The 11,110-nt window shown below is 46.1% G+C and overlaps 2 protein-coding genes across 2 annotated transcripts; both read right to left on the reverse strand.

The window, feature by feature from the left end:
* Positions 1-13: 13 nt before the first annotated feature.
* Positions 14-4,984, reverse strand: gpr161a (G protein-coupled receptor 161a). The gene is made up of 6 exons (XM_053877219.1): positions 4,471-4,984; positions 3,524-3,897; positions 1,648-2,363; positions 1,456-1,563; positions 1,259-1,384; positions 14-1,182 (listed from the first exon to the last, which is right to left on the reverse strand). Exons 2-6 carry the CDS (start codon positions 3,865-3,867, stop codon positions 902-904), a joined length of 1,575 nt encoding a protein of 524 aa, XP_053733194.1. The 5' UTR covers positions 3,868-3,897; positions 4,471-4,984; the 3' UTR covers positions 14-901.
* Positions 4,985-5,202: 218 nt separating this feature from the next.
* On the reverse strand, positions 5,203-7,742 carry otc (ornithine transcarbamylase). Its single transcript, XM_053877220.1, has 10 exons — positions 7,580-7,742; positions 7,368-7,506; positions 7,227-7,308; positions 6,923-7,010; positions 6,686-6,839; positions 6,501-6,623; positions 6,103-6,156; positions 5,858-6,007; positions 5,667-5,804; positions 5,203-5,598 (listed from the first exon to the last, which is right to left on the reverse strand). The coding sequence occupies exons 1-10, from the start codon at positions 7,660-7,662 to the stop codon at positions 5,539-5,541; spliced, it is 1,071 nt and encodes a 356-aa protein (XP_053733195.1). The 5' UTR covers positions 7,663-7,742; the 3' UTR covers positions 5,203-5,538.
* Between the last annotated feature and the right edge of the window lie 3,368 nt (positions 7,743-11,110).

The raw sequence follows: 11,110 nt of genomic DNA on the forward strand, positions 1-11,110 counted from the left end.
TACAGCAGTCGATTTTTTTTTTATTTGGAAATGACAAAATAGATTCCAAACAAGCTATATAATACACGTCATAATAATAATAAACGTCTTACAAAAGGAGCAATAACACGCGAGGTAAGACTACGGTGCGACTGCGCTCAGCCACATGTACCGCTGAAGGAAACTAAAGACCACGATGGAAAAAACATGACGACCTTTCACAACTTCACCCAGACTCACAAGAGGAGACTCGAGGACCTGTGAATGTTGGAAATAACATTTTCAGCTCAGTAACAATTTTTCAAAACGAAACCAACCTGAAATGAACAAATAAACAAATTAGGTTGGTTTTATTTTGACAAATACATCAGCGCACTGCTCAACACTAACTGGTTCAGGATCTGCGAACCTGTTCCAGAGTCCACCCGTGACACTAACGTCAACTTCATCAATACTGAAGCTTGAAACTGGGCGTATTGAAGCCTCAGAACCACCTGGTCTTCAACAGTTGTGGCTCCAACCATATTGAAAGTGACTCTGCTGTGTTGTACCTTTTAGTTAAAGGTACCAGAGTCGAGATAAGTGGAAGCAGCATCTTCAGTCAAAGATCAGGACGCTGATGCCTTCAGATAGAACTGTATGGACAGCGACTTGCTGATGCTGTCATTCTGGAGTAAAAGCAGCTTCATCGTTTCACTTAAATCGCAATTGAAAGTCTTTTTAACTTGAGGTTGTAGCAGCTTCTTCTCAGGCTGCCCTCTCTTTGGAAGCAGTCTGAACCTGCTGGCAGAACCTCTGAACTGATTCTCCTCCATCCCACACAACACCTGATCCCAGTGGTCACTCAACACAACTGGGGTGACATGAAATGAAAGCGGACCAAGTGAAGTGGTACCAAACGTTTTCAGAAGCGATGGAACCTTCAGGAACCTGAGTGAAGTTTCTCATGTCGGTTCTGCTCGTCCTCTTCATCACGGTCGTCTTTGACGATCCCTTCGTCGATGCTCTCCAGCCTGAGTCTCTGGCCGTCCAGGTACCTGGGTCTGGACACGGACCGGGAGGTGAAGAGTCCCGTGGGAAGCGGCTGGTCCCCAAACAGCGCCAGTTTGGCGTCGCTCTCTATAGACTTGGCTAAAGAGGCGGCGAAGGTCTCCAGAGACTTGTCGGCTCCAGCGTGGACCTGGACTGAAGACGTGTTTTCGGCTGTGAAGAAGAGGAGAATTTTTATTGAAGGATCTGTGGGTTCCTCCTAACAAAGAGCGGCAGAAATGACAAGCACCTTTGGAATGTTCCACCTGGTCCTCGAAGGTGACGGAGCTCCTCCTCTTCCCGCCGGGATTCCCGTGACACTGAGGGTGGGAGGAGCCGTCTGTGGAGAAGTTCTCCAGGAGCATGACGTCGGTACCTGAGGATCCAGATAAACACTGTCAGTGAAGTTGTTGACTCGTGGCGTGTCCTAGGCGAACGGTCACTGACAGGAGTCCTGTGTGAAGCTGAAGCCCGTGTCTCCGGTGCTGCTCTCCGGCACCAGCACGTGGCCGCCCCCCACCAACATGGCCGTCAGGTGAGGAGACATTCCCAAATCTGGAGGGAACAAAGTGCACATTTCATCAGCTGCTTCTGGCCCCAGAAGAGTCCACGTTGGCGAGTCACAGAGCATCCTCTGACCTGTGATTCTGTTGGAGATGCTGAAGAGCCGTGACGTTCTGGGACGAGTCGCGAACGACTCCCTGTAGTAGCGGTCTCCAAAGCACATGCCCAAGATCTCCTTCCTCACTGTCTTGTTCCACAGGCCGTAGATGAGCGGGTGGCAGACGGCGCTGCAGAAGGAGAGCCAGGCCACCAGGGTCTCCAGCCCCTGGGAGACGCTGGCCGCTCCAAACATGGCCTCCGTACACACCACGCCCACGTACGGCCCCCACGTCACAAGGAAGGTGCCGATCACCACCAGGATGGTGACGAAGGCCTTGCACTGACTCCCGGAGTACACCAGGCTCTTCCGGCTCCCATTGGAGGAAGTGGAGGTGCTGGAGTTCTTGCGTCCGTTCCTCTGCGGCGCGTCCTCCTGAGCCACAACCACTGTCCCGCAGTGGATCTTCCGGGCTTTGACCCGAGCCACCCGGAAGATGACGCCGTAACAAGCCAGCATGATGAAGAGCGGCGGCAGGATGCACCACACCACCCAGAAGGCAGAGTAGCTGGGCTCTTTGTGCCAGGAGGCCACGCAGGTCCACTTGAAGCAGTCGAACTCGAAGGAGGACCAGCCGAAGAGTGGCGGCAGGCAGCCCACCACCGCGTGGAGCCACACGTAGGCGATGACCACCACCGCGCGATTCCCCGTGATCTTCATGGGGTAGATCATCGGGTAGAGCACGGCGTAGTATCTGTGGAGCAAAGGTGCGTCGTGAGACCGGAACAGAGACCTGGAGCCAGACGAGGAGTCCGGCTCTTCGAACGCCTCGAAATACAGTGCAGTTTCTCTGACTTGGTTCCAATATATCCATCCTGTTTAATACAAGAAGTAGTGAGGTAACGCAAGCTCAGTGACTTCCCATGATGCTCTGCAGCCATGTCAACCAATCACGTTTGTTGATCAAGACTGCGCCACGTCACATCAGACCAATGGAGTTCTTCTTCGCTGCACTGCTCAGTTTGTCACTGAGCACAAGTTTAACCATCAATTTTTAAAAATATATTGTTAAAATAGCCTCCGTTTAATATCATAATCTGGATATTTGGAATTTTTAAAATCTGATATTCTAGTTTTTTTTCATCCAATAATCATTTCAAGCTCCTCTAATACATTTGACCTGCGCAATGCATTGCTTCCAATACATTACGGAGCAGGAGTGAGCACTTTTATACGGATCAGGAAGCGATGGACTCAACTCTAACAACATTATTATGCTTCAGTTGCGTTCCAATTCCTTCCTGAAATGCTCAAAAGTGCACGTTCTCATGCTGAGCAAGGACTGCCCCGATTCCTAGGAATTCTTCTTCGCCACTTTGGTGCAATGCTGCCCCCAACAGGCTAAGGACGTACCCGCATTAAGGTGTGACCCATTTCTAAGGAACAGAAACTTCCTTAACCCTTGGTTTTGAGGATTTAGGTTGAGGATTAGGGAAGGAAAATTCATTCACCCAACGTCACAGTGAACACTCACGCACGCGGTTATCTTCAGATCCATCAGGTAGGTGGACCAGATCAGGCAGTGACACAGATCACAGATGACCGGCTAGAGAGGCGGAACATGAAAAAACGGACGGCTGATTCTCGACTGTATCTTGGCCGCCAGATGCTGCCATATACCCGCGTAATCTGGCGGCTAAGATACGGTCGAGAATCAGCCGTCCATTTTTTCATGTTTTGCAGACGCCCAGATGCCCTCCAAGCTAAGAACCATGTTGTAGCAAGCAACCACTATATATATATATATATATATATATGGAACTAGATTTTAAAATATGTGGGTTTTTCAGTTCTCCGGACCCCTGGACTAGAGCATGGTCTTCTACATGTGCTTCTTCAGGCGCTTGAACAAACCTGTCGATGGCGATGGCGGCGAGCGTCAGCATGCTGGCCGAACTGATGAGCAGATAGAGGAGGGCGGTGAAGTTGCACCACACCACCCCGAACACCCACTCTCGCTTGGCCGAGCTGACGGCCACGAAGGGCAGCACCAGCAGGGACAGCAGCAGGTTGGAGAGGGTCAGGCTGAAGACAAACTTGTTGCTGGGGGTGAGCAGATAGGGCCGGCGGTACAGGGTGACCACGATCAGCAGGTTCCCCAGGCACGCCAGGAGGTTGATGGTGACGATGGAGACCGACTCCAGGGCCGCCACACCCGCGCCATTGCCTGGGACGCTGCAGTTCCGACTGGAGTTCATGGCGACAGCAGCTGGTGGAGACCATGAAGACTGCAGGAGGACATTCAAATATATATGAAAACAGAAAGCAAGGACGAACATGTGTTATTTACCTGTCACTGTTTCCATTTCACACTCCAAACACGCAACTTCCACCCAACTCTTTCCAAAACTGTGAGACTATTTCCTCGCCTTATCGCACATGACAAAACCAGATCGGCACATTGGCACACAATTATGACGTAACAACTGTTGTCATGGTTCTAGATTGAACTGGCATCTTAAATTATTGCACAACCGTTACGCAAGCAAACACTGAGAACGCCGGCTTTGCGCCTTCATAACTTGCTAAATAAGGTTTTCACCGAGGTGAAGTGTGAGTCCCCCTCCCTCGACTTACGAGCGCGTTAGCTCGGTCAGATTTGCCCTCAAACATGGCGGTTTGGGTATAAAACAGCAGAGATTGCGGTGAAAGTGGGAAGGAAATGTCACATGGAAGCGAGCTATTGTTGCGCTGCTCCTGTCTGGAGGCAACAACTTTCGCTCAGCTAAAACAACTAGCCACCAGAAGTTAGCCAAACTTCGCCCCCCATTGTCCCCCCGAAGACCCGAAAACTTTCCTACCTGGCTCGACTCGACGGCGCTCCTCCACTCTCTCTCCACCGCAGGCGACCCATTTCTCCGAGCCTAGCCACCATTCCACTTCAGAGTCCGGTCGCCCGGGGCCGTTTAAAGCCGCCTCCACATCCCGAGTCTCCCTCGTCAGCCGGAGCTCCAGCGGCCAGGCGCAGCTGCAATGGCGGCTCCTTCAGCCCCCTCGCCCCGCAGACACCTCGGTATGTGGGTGGTCGAGCGGAACATATCGACGCTGCCTCCGCGCGACAAGAAACATTTAAACTCAGTGTTCGTCTTCAATGTTTTATGGCGTGACACCACGATACTCTCTTGTGTTTTCCTTTTTTTTTAAACGTGAATTTTTAATCATGCTCGTTTTTATTGTTTTGCTTAGTTACTCATTGCTTAACTAAAGTAACTTGAAGTAGCGCAAAGCTAAAACTTGTTTTTAATTATAATCTCCGACATTAAAACGTCAATGAAACTGCTGGACCACCCAAGTGGATCAAAGCTTCCCGCACAGCTTTACGTCACTCGCTTGAGACCAATCAACGGCTGAGACTACCACACGTGACCTCCACATGTCCGGATGTAAATAGTTTTTTTTATCCTTAAATTATAACTAAATCAACAAATGCATGTAAAAAACGCAAAGCACGCGATTCATACTAGAGAATTTACTAGCTTCAAATTTCATATTCCATTACATATGTCAGCTAAAATATTCACCACTTAAACAAAAAACATTCTCATGTGTATGATATAGCTCCAGAATATATGTAAATTAAAATTAAATTAACCTAAAACAACCTATTTTTTAAAGCTTATTATGCAACTTTACAGCATCTTTTTGTCTTTTTGAGCTGCAGCAGCCCCACTTAAGCTGAGTTTCAGAACAGTCAAAAAAAAAAAAAAAAACAGGCAAACATAAACTGTTTAAGACATTCATTTCAAGACAAATATTTTGAACACCAGAAGCTGGATATCATAGCCCATTAAAAACATTTTGAAGGAAGTTCATCAGTAAGTCCTGAACAAATATTTTGTAATGCATAGAAAACTGCATTAAAGCTGGAGCTAAAACTTGAGCATCTGTGTTTGTGGAGCGTAGTCGACCAGGAGAGACACCATGAGACCCTGAAATGAAGAATAATGGTGTGAAAATCACAGCGAGGAGGAGGAGGAGGAGCAGATCAGAAACTCACCATGATGGTCCACTTCCGGTTCTCAGCCTCTGGGAAGACGAGGGAGCGTGGACAGTAAAACACTTGGTCGTCTACTTCTTCCTTCTTCCGGGGGAGACAGTGCAGGAAGGTCCAGTCTGGCTCGGCCACACTGGCGGTCTGAAAGTGATTTTACTGCATTAATCAGGAAGCTGGGTAGCATTTCCACACACCTTCATGGTGATCTGGTATCCATCGAATGCTTGCAGCCTCTTCTTCTTCTCGTCCTCCTGCCCCATGCTGATCCAGGTGTCTGTGACTAAGACGTTGCTTCCTCGGGCGGCCTCCATAGGGTCAGAGGTCAGAACCAGCTGGGTGCCGTGCTACATCACCGAGCAGATGAACACATATCAATTTATTTAAAGTGTGTTTTCTTTATTGATGTGTCTCCACCCACGAAATTTAACGTATATTTCACCTGTTTCGAGAGGCGCTCTGCTTCTTGAATCACACTCTCCTCAGGCTCATAACCCTGAAGTCAAACAGAGGTTGAAGTCAATATGTGAAAGTCTCTTCCCCTTTCATGCCAAATTATTAACTATTTTACTGCTAAGTTAAGAAAATATTTAGAATTTATAATATTAATACATAAAACTAGTTTAACGTGGAATACAAAATACTCGGGATTACATTTGTTTTGCTGTTTAAATATTAGCCAAAATGGTTTATTCTATTCAAAAATTGCAGATTTAGTTTTTTTTTTTTCGGGCTCCATTTCCAGAATGAGTTTTGGTTCATGTTACTGTTTTTGCAAATATTAATGTCAATATTTTTCCGTCATCATTGAAAAATGTCATCATGTAAACAAAAACAAACCTTCGGTGTGGCGATTCTCAGGTGAACGCCCAGTTTGGCGGCGGTCATCATGAAAGAGTGCAGAACGTTGTTTCCGTCTCCGATCCAGCTCACCGTGAGTCCACTCAGGGAGCCATAATGCTCCTGTAAGACAGCAGCGACTCACTGGCTGAAGCGAGCAGCCGGCCAATGAGGTGACGGCGCACCTGCAAGGTGAGGAAGTCGGCCAGGATCTGGATGGGGTGGTAGAGATCTGAGAGGCCGTTGATGATGGGGATGGACGCCTCCTTCTCTAGCTCCTCCAGGGTGGAGTGGCTGTAGACCCGAGCCAGGACGATGTCACAGAGTCCAGAGAGAACCCTGATGGAAGCACCAACCAACACAGTAAACATCTGACTTACATGAGGAAAATAAACACTGTAAGGTCCATCTAGTGACGGTACCTTGCTGTGTCCCTGGAGCTCTCATTCACTCCTAGATGAATGTCCTGGGAGGTGAGGAAGCACGGGTGGCCTCCCAGCAAAGCAAAACCTACAACAAAAACATTCAAATCGGCACATTAAATAAAAGTACCAGAGCAAAAGGAGGCCAAATCTTCTCAAATCATGTGTCCATCATGGCTCGGCTGCGGGAGCAGGTCAATAGCTGCCCTCTTTTGTTGTCCGCCACTGCGTCATCAGCATTTCTCTGAACTGCTGATGTACACTCCAGCCTGACAGGACTCAACAGCTCTGCATGAAGTGTCACCTGTCTCCGTGGACATTCTTGTCCTTGTGCTTCTCTTCTCAAATATCATGGCGATGGACTTCCCTTGCAGAAGAGGGAGATACTGAAACAGAAGAGACGCGTTTGAGTGATTCTAAAAGTCAAGGCAGGTTGCAAACCCACCTGTTTCTCATGCTTGATCCGATGCTTCAGATCCTTGGACACCCACAAAAGTCGCTTGATCTCATCGGAGGTGAAATCTTTCAGAGTCAATAAGCTGCGACCCTTTAAATCCACTGCACTGGGGGATGCAGACCCCGGTCTGGAAGGAAAAGGCAACGATTTTCACATTGTCATCGATAGTTACAGCCGCTATTGGAGCCACATTTTCTTACCTAAATCCACGAGTTCGAGTCGTAAATAAAGTTTTTAAACTTCTGACAAGTGGCCTGCAAACATTGAAAAGTTTTGCAGACATTGCAACAATGGGAAAAGTTGAATTAAAAGCGATGAGATGCGATTAGTTCATCAGAAAGTACAGCGGCCACAGCGAGGAGCCAGGAGACGGCGTGGAGAAGCCACGCCCACTTCACCACCGGAAGTTACGTTGAACAAATCGTATATGAATATATAATTTTTCGTTATCCTAACGCGTTGGATTTCAACGTCGTTTATTATTTGAGTTTGAATGAACTTTTTTTTTTAGCATTTGTGTCTTGTCCAACCTGAAGCAATTTTTGTGATATTCTAAGCCATAAATAAATCAAGTTCAGTAAAAATATATGCATTTATTATAGCGGGAAAAATGTTTATCAGTAGTTATTTGGAATATTAAAGAAACGGACGGCTACCGTTCAACTTAAAGAAATGCTTCTGTGGTCGCAGGTCGGGATTTTCCCCCAACAAAAATACAAATTGTTAGCGCTCTGAACGCGCTGACACAGCCGTCCTGCTGACGTGTAACTGCAATATCAACCAGCAGGGGTCATTGTTGCATTAAGTTTCAGCGATTGTGGTAAATAACATATATTTTTTTGTTTATACATTTTACAAGTCTTTCTTTCACATCCACGACAGCAATTTACTTCAAAATCGATGATAGAACAGAAAACGTACGTACGAACAGAAACATACGTGTAGCAGAGACTTAGGTAGAGAACATGAGCAAATAAAGTTAAACAATTTATTACATTTTGATAAAGTTCTGCGGGAATTTCTTAAAAAAACAACAACAAAAAAAACAAGAAGAATCTAAGTATAATTTTCAAGCTGAAAACATACTATATATATATAGATAGATAGATAGATAGATAGATAGATAGATAGACAGATAGATATAGTTATAGATATAGATATAGATATAGATATAGATATATTTTATCAAACCAAACTGAAGGTGAAGTGAAGTCTCAATTACATATCAGGATGATGAGCTGTGGGAAACATCACCTCACCATCTTAGCAGATTGCTGGGATACCACTTGTGCTGCTTAAGTAAATCCACCATTTGTCCTATTTAGAACCACACAGACGACTTAGGAACCGTCCACAACGTGTACTGAACCACTTTTTTTTTTTCACAGCCGACGGCGAACATCCACTTGATCCTCTGCGCTGGTTCACATTATGCTCACTCCAGTACAGGAAACACTTAACACTCACCCACTTTTCCACGAAAGGTGCTCGCTCAGCATATAGTATCCTGTTTTTGAGTGTGTGTGTGTGTGTGTGTGTGTAAGTTTGAGAGAGATAGAGACAGACGGGGAAATACTTTGGAATAGTTATTGCAAATATTCTTTTCTGACTCCTAGATTAAAGCATTGAATAGTTGAGCAACGCATTCCATGATGCTGCTGCATAATAATTGTGACAGCTGATTTCAGGATGAGATGCTGATGTGAAGGGAACATTTAATTGGTTAACAGTTAAAAGATTGGAGGCAGGTTTGAGTGAGCGTTCACAAGACCAAAGACAAAAGTACAGACAGGGAAATAGACCCGGCAGATGTTTACAGGACGAGAAGCGCTGACCTCACCAGATTCCCTAAACTGATCAAAGTTAATCATGACGCGGCAAAATAAAAAGTGGTGCTGACACCAACAAAGTGGAAGGAAAGAAAGTCAACTTGAAATATCGTCAGCTGCAAACAAGCAGGCTGTCAGACACGGGAGGAAACTTTCCTCAGACGTCTTCTCTTCATTCATGAGTTGAGCTCATCGCGAGGAGGTCGCCGGTTGAAGTCCAGCTTGAGGCATCTCAAATTTGGATCGGAGAGAGTTTGTATGTGCTATATTCTGTGGGCAAAAACAAGGATTGCCTATGTTCATAGGTGCGTGTGATTGGTTGTCTTGTCACGGTCTGGCAGCCTGTCCAGGGTGTCCCCCACCATCAACTTAGGACCCTATTAAAGGGAACAAGCAGTGGAATATGAATGAAGTTGTCATTTGAAAAGTAGTGTTTCGCCATTGTATTTTAGCATCTAACATTTCCGAACTCTCTCTGACTGTCACGCTTCGTCTGGTGTTGCGCTCTAAAGTTTGGGAAATATATTTGTTCGTGAATGTTTTCCTGATCTTAACTTGTCGACTTCAGTGGGGAAACCAAGGATTATAGCGCTCAAGACAGAGAAAGTGAAAAGCTGCAGGGCGCGAAAAGAAGAAGACGATTGTGGCTGGAAAGTGGAGAAAAAAGACAAAAAGAAAAGGAAGATGAGGGAAGCGATGGGACGAGTGGAGCATCAGAATGAGTGCGTGAGGAGCACTTCACACCGGAGAAGAGCAAGACAACAATTGAAAGTGAGGAAGAGGAGGGATGTAAGAGCATGAAGGTGCGGCACGGTGATGAAAAGCTGGAGACGGATCGATGTGAAGGGGAGGAAAAAGAAATGAGAATCAACTTCAAAAAGATCTGCTGGTAAATCTTGGATTCAGGTGAAAAACAGAAATAACAATTCACCAGCTTCTGTGGGGTGAAACACAACAAGGCAGCACAGAGAGAAAAGCTAATGGTGGTGGACATGTTCTGCAGATATTTTCACTCTTCTGATGTCAGGCTGACAAATGAAGGGACGTGTTGTGCTGTCGCTGTCAAACTGAGCAGCAGCAGCTACAGCCCAACTATCGAAGACCAGACTGAAACAGGTTGTCTTTGCATGATGTCATTCACTTTTCTCAGCCTTCTCTTTCATTTCAACTGTTGTTGGAGGTGAGGCGGAACATCAGGTCATAATGAGGTCTGCATGTGAGGAATGCTCTTATCAACAACATACTACTTTACTTCCTGCCAGACTGTCTGAGCTACATGAAGCAAAAGGCGTGGGACACTGTCCACAGGTTTTTAGTCCTTCATTGGCCACACAGAGAGACATGTTGGGGTCTGAAAACAGGTTTTCATTGTGACTGACCTGTCAGAAACAGTGTCCTGCTGATGTTACGAGGATTATTAAACCCTCTTGCAAGAGATGGTCAATCGGCCGACTGGTACTGTAATACAGGGAACTAGAAAACGCATAAAAGCTACCAGGATTTAAACTGTGTTTTTGGATATCATGATATAAGATATAATATAAAGCAGCGGGACCTTCAAAAACTGTGAAAAGAAGGGCCACATTTTGACCTGCCATACATGGTTTCCGTATTCAGGAAGAAAGTTTTGGTGTGAAATCAGTTATACCATCATTTTTCGACCTAACACAATCCTGGGATGAACTGTCACTCAATGCTTTTCTCAGTGTCCGTGTCACACATCTTTGGTTCGCCAAAATATAAATATTTCTGGGCAATATTTCGAAAACTGACTCTTCACTGCTCAGGTCTGTGTTTCAAATGGTGTCAGTAGAAGGATGGTGATGTAAGGCTGAGGTATAGTACCAGGTATCTGATGCCAATGAGATCATGTGATCGACTACTATGACGAGCCGGCTCTTA

This window comes from Synchiropus splendidus, chromosome 10, assembly GCF_027744825.2.
Source record: "Synchiropus splendidus isolate RoL2022-P1 chromosome 10, RoL_Sspl_1.0, whole genome shotgun sequence".
NCBI classification, from domain to species: Eukaryota; Metazoa; Chordata; class Actinopteri; order Syngnathiformes; family Callionymidae; genus Synchiropus; species Synchiropus splendidus.

Bases quoted from the DNA above. Each gene is read 5' to 3' on its own strand.
- otc (XM_053877220.1), bottom strand. From the start codon at position 7,662: ATGTCTGCAAAACTTTTCAATGTTTGCAGGCCACTTGTCAGAAGTTTA. The intron at 7,507-7,579 runs GTAAGAAAATGT...TTTTCCTTCCAG, and splicing joins ACTCGAACTCGTGGATTTAG to ACCGGGGTCTGCATCCCCCA. The intron at 7,309-7,367 runs GTGGGTTTGCAA...CTTCTGTTTCAG, and splicing joins GGATCAAGCATGAGAAACAG to TATCTCCCTCTTCTGCAAGG.
- gpr161a (XM_053877219.1), bottom strand. From the start codon at position 3,867: ATGAACTCCAGTCGGAACTGCAGCGTCCCAGGCAATGGCGCGGGTGTG. The intron at 1,564-1,647 runs GTCAGAGGATGC...TGTTCCCTCCAG, and splicing joins CATCTCCAACAGAATCACAG to ATTTGGGAATGTCTCCTCAC. The intron at 1,183-1,258 runs GTGCTTGTCATT...TCTTCTTCACAG, and splicing joins CCAGGTGGAACATTCCAAAG to CCGAAAACACGTCTTCAGTC.